At 33.0% G+C, this 12,886-nt stretch overlaps 2 protein-coding genes across 2 annotated transcripts in view; both read left to right on the top strand.

Annotated features, from left to right (window-relative positions):
• The window catches only part of LOC100914366 (contactin-3), a 399,985-nt gene extending 397,153 nt beyond the window's left edge, over window positions 1–2,832 (top strand). The window contains exons 17-19 of the mRNA XM_031954064.1: window positions 1,115–1,185; window positions 2,077–2,311; window positions 2,611–2,832. Coding sequence (XP_031809924.1) covers window positions 1,115–1,185; window positions 2,077–2,311; window positions 2,611–2,798 — 494 coding nt within the window. The 3' untranslated portion in view covers window positions 2,799–2,832. The remainder of the gene's footprint in view (window positions 1–1,114; window positions 1,186–2,076; window positions 2,312–2,610) is intronic.
• Window positions 2,833–3,866: 1,034 nt separating this feature from the next.
• Window positions 3,867–12,886, top strand: part of LOC116422974 (contactin-3-like) — a 29,794-nt gene continuing 20,774 nt past the window's right edge. The window contains exon 1 of the mRNA XM_031963680.1: window positions 3,867–4,024. Coding sequence (XP_031819540.1) covers window positions 3,867–4,024 — 158 coding nt within the window. The remainder of the gene's footprint in view (window positions 4,025–12,886) is intronic.

Raw genomic sequence — 12,886 nt, 5'->3', positions numbered from 1 at the left:
CTATAATCCTTAAGAAGATTAATTAGTGGAAGCAAATATAAAACCCCTTCATTTCAATTGCTCAAAATTTTTGATACTGACCTTTAATTTTAGAAAGCTCTTTACAAAAATCTGATAATGGAATAATGAACTTACAGACTCAATATTTTTAGGTTACATAATATTAAATCAGATGAAGATAATACTTGATTTACATCCAGTATTATTTTTTTCATGCTTTAGGCACAATATCAATCATTGTTTGTTTGTTTGTTTGTTTTTCCTGAATTTATGACTTCATAGTTATGAAGGACTGCCAGTAGAGAGACTCCCTGAACCAATAGAGATTGACAACTCATCTGTCACTTATAGTCTTGAAGAGTTTCCTAGACCACTGACTCATTAAGTGGTTTGCCCAAGATCACAAACCAATATGTGTCAGACACAAGATTTAAATCCAAATCTTCCCATATTACCAGCCTTGTTCTCTATCTTCTTTGCAATTTTGTCTTTTATCTCAATGAATATGTTTAAATAATTTTGACTGTTCAATGTAAACTAGCTTTATGTACCTTCTTCAAGGTACTTCAATAGCATATTTAGAAGTGGAATATGTAGAGTCACAAAGAATAACTTCACCCCCCAAATTAATATGAAATTAGGGAACTTCATATTGCTTGTGCTGAATGTGGTCTTTTGTAAATCATTCATTCCTATAACAACATTTTAGAAATAATTATCACAGTGATTGCATGTGAAATTGTCATTATCATAGAGCAAAAAGGTTGAATTTTCCCCTCAATTTCAGATTTTAATTTTTCATGCTCTTCTTTTCATTTTAACCATTCTGCTGTTGAAAACAACATACATATTTGTTGAGGTCATAAGGAGATGTAACTTTATGGTGTCAGTTGTGGGATTTTTTTCCCCTAACACATCTAAGATTTTCAATCCCTTACTTGCTTTTATACAAAGACTTCAATTACTTCAGAGAAACCCAGAAAAGAAATACTCCACACTTATATTTCAATGATCATTGTCCTTCAAAAATAAATATTGAATATAAAAGAATTTTCTTTCAAATTTGTGTTAATAAATTTAAATATTGGCTTCTTTATATTTCTCTTCTTCACAGTTCCAGAAGTACCCCCTTCAGAAGTAAGTGGGGGAGGTGGCAGTCGGTCGGAACTGGTTATAACTTGGGATGTAAGTTACTTTGATAGTGCCTCTCTATCTCAGCTTTGTGCTTAGGAATATAATAGGAGCCTGTCTCTAGTTTACAACTACAACCTATCCAGGCAATGTGTGTTACTTGTTTCTTCCATTTGATTTATGTTTTGTTGCATTCCTGGCCTTCCTTTCAGCATTATGTTTTTGTGTGTAATTCATAAGAATTTCAGCTATACATCTGGGAGGCCTGGGAATTGCTGGCATTCTTTTAAGGTTTCAAGGTAATAATAAATAAGCATAAGCAAAAGATTGTTGTAGCAAGGTGAAGCAAATAATTACACTTGTCAACAGAAATTTCCAACTTTGCCAGGTTTCAGCATTGAAGGCAATGAATTCTCCTGAATACGTAGCAATTATTTTAATATTAGTGTTGTGGTTCCTTTCCGCCAGCTCAATGACAATGATTAGAACATTTATATAATTTTGTTTTATTTTTGAAAACTTGGCTTATGAATTGAATTTTAGTCAACCAAAATACTCCGTCTTTCCTTAATCAGATTTGGAAATGTCTACCAAAGCATCCAATGAATGGAAAATATAAGAAGTCAGTTATTTTTTACTTAACATTTTATTTTTTGTCTACAAAATACTAAACCAGATATTTTCAAACATCTGCATCAAAGTTATTTTCACTTGTCATCCATGTGGGCTTGATGTTCAGCTTGATTATTGAAAGGGAAAAAAATTTAGAAAACTGTTGTCTTGCTTCAAGCTTCTATTTACTGAATTATACAAAATTTGGTGTGCCTCCCTTCTCCCTGTTTAAAAAAAAATGTAAACTATTTTTCAATTAAAATTTCACCAGTCATAATATAGACTTGAAAAGATATTGGATGGGGCTGAATTTTTTACTTTTTCCTTGTCCAGCCAGTCCCTGAGGAATTACAGAATGGTGAAGGTTTTGGCTATGTGGTCGCCTTCAGACCTCTTGGGGTTACCACGTGGATCCAGACGGTGGTTACATCTCCCGATACACCAAGATATGTCTTTAGGAATGAAAGTATTCTCTCTTTTTCACCCTATGAAGTAAAAGTTGGTGTGTATAATAACAAAGGCGAAGGGCCATTCAGCCCAGTAACAACTGTTTTCTCTGCAGAGGAAGGTAGGTAATTATATTTTCATTGAACTTGAAAATCAGGGCTTATAATTTTAGTAGTATATTTTACCTTACATATAATAGAAACTTAATAGGTATTTGTTGGGTTGAATTGTGTTTCTATATTTCTGTAAAAATGTTTTAAAATGGTTGATACAACAGTGGATTTTTTCATAGAATTGCCAAAATCAGATCTCTTGTATCTCTGTCTCTCACATATATATGATACATGTGTGTATATATTTTAGTTTGTATTCGTACATTTTTATTATGCATATATTTTAATTCCAATTCTCCCAACACAGAACCTACGGTAGCTCCATCTCATGTGTTGGCCAATAGTCTCTCATCATCAATAATTGAAGTTTCATGGGATGCCATTCCTTGGAAAATGAGCAGTGGACGACTACTGGGTTATGAGGTAATCCCTTTTTATACACAACCACTCATTCATGTATATATGTATTTTATAATGCTAATAATGTATGTTTGATGACTTTTAGTAACTACATATTTTATGCCAACATTTCCTTACTAGAGCATACCTAATTTCACATAAGTAACACCTAGGAACCATTGGGGCACTTCAGTTTAATGTGTGTGTGTGTGTGTGTGTGTGTGTGTGTAAATAAAAAGAGAGAGAGAGAGAGATCGTACCTATTATGTACTTGGCATTGGCCTAGGTACAACTATAAACAAAGAATAAATCAGCTCCTTGCTTCCACTGATTCTAGTTTAATTGAAGTGGGATGAAGAACATACACTTGAAATGGAGGATAATACAAGTTAGAATTAAATTAATTATAGTCATTATTAATCTCCTACTATGTTCCAGGCAGTATATTAAGCATTTGGAATTCATAGAAATGCAAAAGGTAGTTCATGTTCTCAAGTAGTTCACAATCTACTAAGGGGGACAACATGAAAACAAGTACATATAAACAAGATATATAGGGAAATTTGGAAAAAAATCAACACAGAGAAAGACTTTGAATTAAAGAAGAAAATGGGTTTTTAGCTAAGCCAGGGAATCCAGAAAGCAGAGATGAGGAGGGAGAGAATTTAGGCATGGGAACTAGCCAATGAAAATACCAGGAATTGGAAAATGGAGTATCTTCTGCAAAGAGTAGCAAGCAAACAATTCTCATTGGGTCACAGAACACAAGGGAGCAAAGCCTTAAAAAGCAAAGTACTTGATCCCGGAGGTGATAGGGAGTCACTGGAGTTTATTGGGAGAAGGGTATTGAAATAGTTGGTAAAAGCTAAAAGTCAATAAGAAGGATGAGCATTTTGAGAAAGGCTCATGGAATTTGAACTAGATTTTAAAAGACAAGAAGGAATGAGAGGAAAGAACAGAGAGAAATAGAAGGGCATGACAAGCTGGTGAAATGGAAAGCATTGTGGCAGGAATGATCATGGTGCCACCTGAACTCAAAAGATAGGAAACTCAGAGACAAACTCAATAAGACTTGGGAGCAAATTGGATATAGGTGATGAAGGACAAGGAGCAGTCAAAGATGACTCCAAAGTTTCCAAATTGAGTGACTAGGTGCAGAGTACAATGAGTGCTGCTGCTGCTGCTGCTGCTGCTGCTGCTGCTGCTGCTACTGAGTGGTGCTGGTTAACTTATATGTACTACAAAACTGGTAAACTGGATCCTTGGATAACAGTGATACCTGATCTTAGAAACCAGGAATACAGACATAAAGCTCAATTCCAGTGATAAGGATTTGGAGGAAGAAGAAGGTAAAAGTAGAAGAAGGAAGAAGAAAGTAGTAGAAGGTAGAAGAAGGAAGTACAAGAAGGAAGAAGGAGAAGAAAGAAGGAGAAGAAGGAAGAAGAAGAAGAAGGAGAAGAAGGAGGAGGAGGAGGAGGAGGAGGAGTGAAGAAGAAGGGAGGAGAGGGGAAACAAAGGGAAGTGAAGGGAAGAGAAGGGAAGAGAGGAGGAAAGAGAGAAAGAAAATATATCAAATTAGGAGGCAAGGGAAACAAGAGAAATGCATGGAGGAAATATTTAGAATGCGTGGTGTCTCTTTATTTTATAAAGCTAATGGATTGAGAGGTTTCATAGAAAAAGATGTGTTGAAATAAATTCCCAATGGCTATAGGCATTACTATGAGCTTATGGAAGAGATAATACTAAAAATATATGTGATAGGAACTTTACAAAAATTAGGAGTAAGGAAAAAAACTCCAGGAGATTATTTACAAAAGGAAAAGCTATTTAACTCACTATTCTATTCAATGAAATTACAATACCACTCAATTTTCATATCATTTAGAAATTAAACTGGAAGAAATCACAAAGCAATTGATACAATTGCCAATAAACACAGTTACATTTCTGATACTGTTTTTTCTGCAGTTCTCTACATAGTTTAAAAATTTTTAATACCTTTTCTATCTCTCATCTCAGTAAGGGCTGGTGGTTTGCCATGTGGCGTGCTGAGTAACACATCATCATTAGTATGCAGTCTAATTTTCTTTCCTATTTGACAAAGCAAGAGTTGATGAGCTCATTTCTCGAGGCAGCAATTTGTGTTATCTGGAAAGTCTTGACAGGACTCTGACACAAATCTTCTCTTGCCCCCCCTTTTACATGGTGAGAAGGGAATAGAGGTGGAAGGACTTACGTTCCTGGCTATTAACATCTATTTGCTATTTAGACAATCTGAATCTGTCATGACAATTTCACATTCATTCCTGTTAATGTTTTTAGTTATTTTAAGTTTGTTTTAAAAACAAATAGGAAAATGGGAAAATGCTGTCAATTGTGGTAAAAGGTTGAAGGTTAATATATTGCATGAAATGTTAATACATTTAGGCAATGCTTAGAGAAATTCAAGTTTAAAATATGTGTGGCTGGAAGAGCACATAAGTGACTCTCTAGGCCAAACACTTGGGCAAGGATGTTTGTTTCCTGTTATATTAATGGTCACTTAAGAAAAAAAAAAAAAAAAAACACTACACCAAACATTTAAATCAAATGGAACAAAAGGTGATCTCAATGGAAAGGCTTGTGCATAAAGCTAATTCCCTATCAGCATTGGTGAAATTTCCCATGCCTAAGCATTTTAAATAAAAAATAAACTATAGTTGCATATCTAGATAGTTATACAAATGATTCACGTAGATAAGCCTAAAATTGAATAATATTCAGGATATTGGGTGATCTGAACTAGATTGTCTACTTTAATGGAATTTGTTTCATAATTGCCCAACAAGCTACTTTCCTTCTTCCTTGCAGATTACATCAGAAGAGGATTAGCAAATTGCTAAAACATTTTTGGAGGTGTAGTTCAAATTATATTGTAGCTGAAATGGAAAACAGATTTTAAAAGCTCTTTCTAAGAATTTCCTAAGATCAACATTTTTCATAATTCATGTTTTGATCAAAATACAATGCAGTCAGTGGATGATCTATTTTCCCATAGAACATGTGATAAGAATAGGTAATTTTGCAGCAAGCTCCATATTAAGGATCATCAGAACAATAGCTCACACATTTCTGCTTTTCAGTTTGCAGAGTTCTTTTGGCTGTTGTGATGATGCTAGGCTTCATTTAGTATATAAATAGGCCATTTTGCAAGTAAGGATTTGGAGCCTCAAAGAGTTAACTGATATAATAAAGATGACAGCTTATAAAAAAGTGAGCCTGGACATGTACAGCAGAGCTGGTATTTTAGATTCCTTGATCCAGTTTTTGAAAAGTATGAGAAATGGAATTTCAAATATCTTATTTTTAGCTAAGCATTGTCCTATCTAAGGAGCAATAAGATCCTTTTTAACAGACTTGTGGAATGAGGGCAAAGTAGATTTTTAAATGAGATACACTTTGGGTATCTATTAGATTTGTTTAAGAAATAATAAGTTATCTAACTGACTGAGGAACATCAAATACTTAAAATTATCTAAAGTTTTAGGTAAATTGATATTAGCTTAATAAGGCTTTATAAAATAGTTTTAGAAATTAAGTTCTGGAGTCTCCTATTAAAGTAATAAAATAATTAGTTTATATACTGAGTTTCATTTCAGAAGAAATAAGAAAGTAATTTATTGCTTATTGCTTTTTCAAATACTTTTTTTCTTTGTTATCTCTGATAAAACATGTATAGAAAGGTATTTAGATTCCCTGGAAATCTGTCAATCTAGATTTCTCTTAAAAGACTTTTGGCACAATTTGGATAAAGTTTCCCTTGTACTTGAGAGAAAAGAAGACTAAAAGAATAGCTAACAATTTTGTTTCTCAAAGAAATTTCCCTGAGGTTCACTAGAAATACTACTGGACATGGAATCAAAGGAACTGGTTTACTATTGGTTTATTAGTAACTTCATATGCAACTTCAGGCCATTCAGTTGATTAATCTAGGCCTAAATTTTCTCATCTAGAAAACTGGGAAGCAAGATTAGATCATTAAAAATTCCTTCTAACTCTAAAACTACAATTCTAGGAATGGTAATTCAGTCTGGTTAGTGGTTGATTCAAAGTGGTTGATTCAATATTTTTTTTCCATAAGAGGAATAATAACAGTTATAAAATTAACCAAATTGCTAGATATAAAGGACTACAGCACTTAATGTATAAGGAGTGCTTAATAAATGCTTGTTGAGTTGATTTTACTTAATTTGACAAAAGCAATATTAGTTTGTGAGATAAAGATACTAAATGATTTGAATTATATATAAAATGATGGAAATTATAATAAGTATTGCCTCCTCATATTGTAAAAATTCATGGTAGATACATCAAGCCTCCAGAAAGCATGAGATCTAACTTAAGTAGATCATTTCTAAAGAATCTATAGTTAAAACTGGAAAAAGCACAGTAGTGGACCAAATAAAAATGACCTGTCAACATTTCCATCACAAACAATTTTTCATTATTGATGACGAATTCTAAAATTTCTGAAGAAGATAAATATGTGAAGAGACACTGTACTAGTAAGTATACATAGCATCTATCAACCAATTGATTAGCACTGATTAATTATATGCCAGGAAGTACGTAAGGTATTACAAGGAAAGCACAATTATGAAACAGTTCTGGGTTCCAGGAAATTACATATTATCAGGGAAGACAATATGTATCTACATTCATATATGTTTATATATGTATGTGAGTGTGTGTGTGTGTGTGTGTGTGTGTGTATAACCACCATAATGGTGGTTACACAGTTTTGATGGCATTGACGGTATGATTTTCAATAATAAAAAATGATGATATGCTTATATCATTATTTTATATATACATATAATAACAATGATAATTATTTTATAGCATTGACTCTTTTCTAAATCTCCTGTTGGATAGACACTACATTACTATCTATCTATTACCATCACTATTTTACTAATAAGGAATCTGACATTCAGAGAAGTCAATTGACTTGCCCAGGATTATACACTACTTGGTTTTAGAAATAATATTTGAAACCTGGCTTTTCTGATTCTTTCTCCAGTTCTCTAAATATATTAAATGATTGGGTAAAATATAGAAACAATGAATATTGTAGGATCTTCAATCTGATAGATATACATTACTATCTATTATTACATCACTTTTCTATAAAATCTTATGACATAGAGAGCAATATGCTTTTCAGATTATAATATTTTAGAAAATAGATTTTGTAAACATGTTCTTCATAGTATATCTCTATCTTCCATCTCTAAATAATTAAATGATTGAGAAAAGAACGAAAATTAGGACTTCAGAGAATAGATGGCTCATTTATCTTTCTAAAAATCTTATGCATGAGAAGTTTTATCATTATAAAATTTGAAAGAAATAATGTCGTTGCTAAGAAGATTCATATATTCTATGTTCAATGTCTAATTCAGAAAGCATTAGTCATGATGTGGCATTACTTTTTTAGTTCTCCTTTAGTTTATCATTACTAATGAAAATAATGTCAGGTGCAAAGGAAAGATTCATCCAACTTAGATGTCAAGGTTTCATGGAAATGAACATCAGTGCATTACTTTTGTGCCTTTAGATCGATACTGATAATGGGCATAATATATTGCTAGTCCAAGAGCATAGGCATAGTGAATGGACATCGGCAGACTCAGGCTGCAACATAGTATATATTGCAACTGCTGACCTAGAAAGAAACAGTGCGTAGGTATTTTCAGATTCTCTGAATGGAAAGGAAGGAGCCCCATATGGTACATAATTTGCATTTGCATTTAAAATTAAGACCATATGTGTCACTGGGGATGACCAAATCAATTACTGTTTCCATTATTTTGTGAAATCCAAAAATGCAGCTCCTCACTACAAAAGTGCCAAGATATTTAGTATGCAAAAGGCCCCAAAGCCCTAAGACCTTTTTCATAGAAAATGTCTTGGCACTTTAAGGTATAGTCTACACATGGAAATGGGATTGAAATCCCTGAAACCCCGGTGCCTTTTAAGCTACACAAATCCATTGTACTCACTTATGAAAGAATCTAAAAATATAATTTGCTTTGGAGGCAGAGGAACTGGGTTCAAATCCTTGGAGAAGTTACATGACTTTTCAGGGCCTCAGTTTTCATTTATTTATCTTTCTACTTATATATACACCTATCTTATCTATTCATCTATCTGTCATTTCTAGAACTATATAGATATCTAGATATCTATGTTCTATCTGAATATACATATACACATGCATTTATAAACACACACATATATGTATATGCATATGCATTTATATACACATCTACAAATACACAAAATTAGGTGATTGGACTAGATAGTTTATAACACCATATGGTCATCTTATGACCAGTATTATTGATATTAATTGTTTTGTTATAAATTGTTTTAAATACTCCAGGCTTGATTTTTTGAGAAATCCAAAATAGCTCAAACAAAAGTATCAGCTGTTTCAAACTTTATTTTGCCTGAATGCGATGCTAATTGATTAAATAAATGAATCTTCAAATAATATAGGTCAGCATTAATACCTTCTCCCCTCTCAAAAATAAAAGTGAAAACGTCAGCTGGAAAAAAGCAGTTGTTTCCTACCAAAATGAGTAATCTTTAAATGATCATGCATCAAAATTTAAATACAACTCAAAATCACCAGTGTGAAGGTGATCACATAAATGTTCTAATCAACATAAATCCACAAGCAAATCAATAGTATTTGATTTTTGAGTCTTACTTGGATGTTCCAGATAAACTACTATTATACAGGAATGGTAGATTACATTTCATGTCTTATTACGTTCTCATAGTATGACCATTTGGCAGGTGAAAAATTATTTCTCCTAAGAAAATATCACCTGCAAATGTTATTCAGCCTGAGTACTGAAGTATTTAATATTGCAGCACAGCATCCATGAAAACATTCTATATGTTTGAATCAGTTTTTATTCATTATTAATTCACATTTTTAAAAAAACATAAAAATTATAAGAGCCTCGATGTGAGGTTACTACTATAGTCTTTAGTTTCATTAATGGAACATCATGTTACATTTCTCTGTATTTAAAAACACAACACTGTGTTGCCTTAAATTTTAAGAAGCCATTAATGTGCATTTTTTCTTTATATATACATAAAGGAATGAATATCATTTTTCAGCATAGTTGGTTTATAATTTATAACATGAAAACTTTAGTCCACCACATTGGAATTTCAGACCATGAAGCATAATAGTATTTGGCTATTACATTCATAATCTTTGACTTTAATAAACTATGCTCAATGAAGAGGAGAGGTGGTTGAAACTGATTTCATTAGTATGGAAAACTTCCTTATGTGAAAATTCCAATTATTGATACAGTTTAGCAAACCGTCAATATTTATAATCTCAGAGAGTTGCCTGATGCAATGAGAAATGATGATCACATCACACACCTGCATGTCAGAGACCTAGACAGAGCCAAAGCCTTCTGACCCCTTCTTCCTATATTTGTAGAAAACTGATTTGACTACCCAATTCAGAGGGTAAACTAGATAACAGGGGTAATGCTTAACCTGCTTAAGGCCAACTCTTTTTAATTACTTTATCACATCAGTTTGCAGATGACTAATGTAATCCCTATAAATCAGTCTTGTCTAATTGCTTAAAAAGACCAGTGAGACTCCTGCTTGTCAGGCTTGCTTAGTGTTAGATCAAGTATCATCTGTTACAAATTAAGAGAAAACAACTTTCTTTTCAAATATCAGAGTATTCAGATTTTTGAGGGAATCTGTTTGATTTCAATGGGTATAAATGTTTGTGATTACATTTATGCTGTAATAATAGCTAACATTTATAGAGAGATTTAAGTTTTGGAAAGTACTTTCCCATACATTTTCTCATTTGATGTTTGCAACAATCCTTAGAGTTGTTAGTTGTTCCCATTTTACATTTGAAGAAATTGAAGCTAGAAGATTTGTCTGAGTAAAACTGGGTAGCCCCCGAAGTGGGATTCAGACATGTCTTTCTGATGACAGGTAGGATTCTCAGGGCAAAGAAAGACCATACACATAATAACTAATGCCTTTCTGATAAAATCAGACAATTAGAATTTACTATTACAACTAGATGGCATAGTACAGTGAAGACTTGACTAACCTGGATTCAGGAAAACCTAAGATCAATTCTTGTCTCAGATACATCCTAGCTGACCCTGGACCTTTCAGCCTCATAACAACACCTACCTTACAGGCCTGTTGTGAGGGTCAAATGAGATATGTGGGCAGTTCTCTCAACTTTAAAATGCTTATACACACACACACACACACACACACACATATAAATGTAAAGTAGTAGAGTAGTAGTTGCAGCAGCAGCAGTAAAAGAAATAACTGTAATTGTAGTAGAAGGAATTGTAGTAGCAGTAGTAGTAGTGGTAGTAGTAGTAGTAGTAGTAGTAGTGACAGTAGTGATGGTAATAGGAATAATAATAATAATAAAAGGAGCAGAAGAAAGAGAAGAAAAAAAGGAAGAGAAGGAACAGGAGGAAGAGGAGAAATTATAATAGTGGTAGTAGTAGTAGTAGCAATAGTAGTAGAAATTGCAGTAATGAGAGGTAGTAGTGATGTAATATAAGAAATGAGTATATCACAGTGAAAGACGAGAACAAGAGGAAGGAGACAATAACTATGTTCTAAGATTGTTTTTAAAAAATGTTCATCTAAAAGTTATACTTAAGAAGACTTCTGTTCAATGTAACAAAAACTTTCTCACAATTAACAGAGTTAAAAGAAGGTCATGTAATTTGCTATTTGCAAATTAGGGAACTGACCTTTTAGCTTTCAAGGCCGAGCTGCCTACCATGGACTTGAAATCTTTGTTAAGTAGTAAGTTGCATCTTATTGGATATGTTCGAGAAGAGAGGTCAAATAATTTATCAAGTATGTAAAAGGAGTTATCCCGTGAAGATTCTGTGTGAAAAGAAAAAAAAAAAAGTCTCTCATTAATTCTCAAATTCTCAAGTTCAAAGAATGATCTTTTATTTCAATCACTGAAATATAATTGAATGTATTTTTTGGGTATTTTTATTTTTAACATCTATTTTAAATCTCGATGAACAATATAACACCATGTTTTCATCTTACACCTTTTACAAATGTGTCATTAACACAAGGAAGGAAATTACCTTTAGGGAAATATTTGTACTCTCTAAAGAGAATAATGAATTATATAGGCATAGTCCAGGATACTAAAAGCCTCATGATTCCTTAGGTCTGTGAAAGGGGAGACCATTCACAGAAATCACAACTTCCTCATGGTTTAGTGGTAGTTGTGGGATGCAAGGGCCTTCCAGTTCATCAACTTCTGGGCAACACTGTTGTGATGAGCTTTTCCACATAGCTGTCTTGTTCATTGTATTTTTTATTTCAATTCAATTTGTAATAAACTTTTATTAAGTATCCTCTATGTGGAAGGTACTATGTTAAGTGCTAGAAATACAGAAAAAGGCAAGCGACTGTAAATAGTCATCCCATACTCAAAGTCATCCTCCATCTTGGCAAGGCTGTAGTGAACTTGCCCTTTTCTTTTCTTTCTTTCTTTTTTTTTTGCTGAGGCAGTTGGGATTAAGTGACTTGCCCACAGTCGCACAGCTAGGAAGTATTAAGTATCTGAGACCAGATTTGAACTCAGGTCCTCCTGACTTCAGAACTTGCCCTTTTTTAATATAGCTTATGGTATGATATAAACTTGGAATGTAGTGGAGATTTCTGAGATTAGATTGTATAAGAGAAGTACTAATAAAAAAAAAAAAGTGCTGTTATAAACAATATACTTCTTCTTAGTTCCAAATTATGTATCTTAAAAAAAATTATTATCTCTTACCATCTTTTTTTATTTTTTTCTTACCATCTTCTTGAAAAGAGAAGTGATGAATGTTCACTGCAAGTGACTCAACAAAACGGGATAGAGTAGCAAGAACTGGATTTCAGAGACCTCAATTCAATTCAAGAATGTTCCACTTAGTATTTAGGTCACCTTGAATAATTATTTGTTCTCCTTTACTCTTCTCACTATTCTCATTTGCAAAATGATGGGCTACATGAGGCCTGGCATCCCTTCTGTTCTAGATTTATGATCCTGTCATTTAACTGGAGCTCTTTTTCCTCATTGGTAAAATCAGAGG

This window comes from Sarcophilus harrisii, chromosome 1 (assembly GCF_902635505.1).
Source record: "Sarcophilus harrisii chromosome 1, mSarHar1.11, whole genome shotgun sequence".
NCBI classification, from domain to species: Eukaryota; Metazoa; Chordata; class Mammalia; order Dasyuromorphia; family Dasyuridae; genus Sarcophilus; species Sarcophilus harrisii.
Note: the sequence above shows the minus strand (reverse complement) of the source record. Positions and strands in the feature narration are given on the sequence as shown.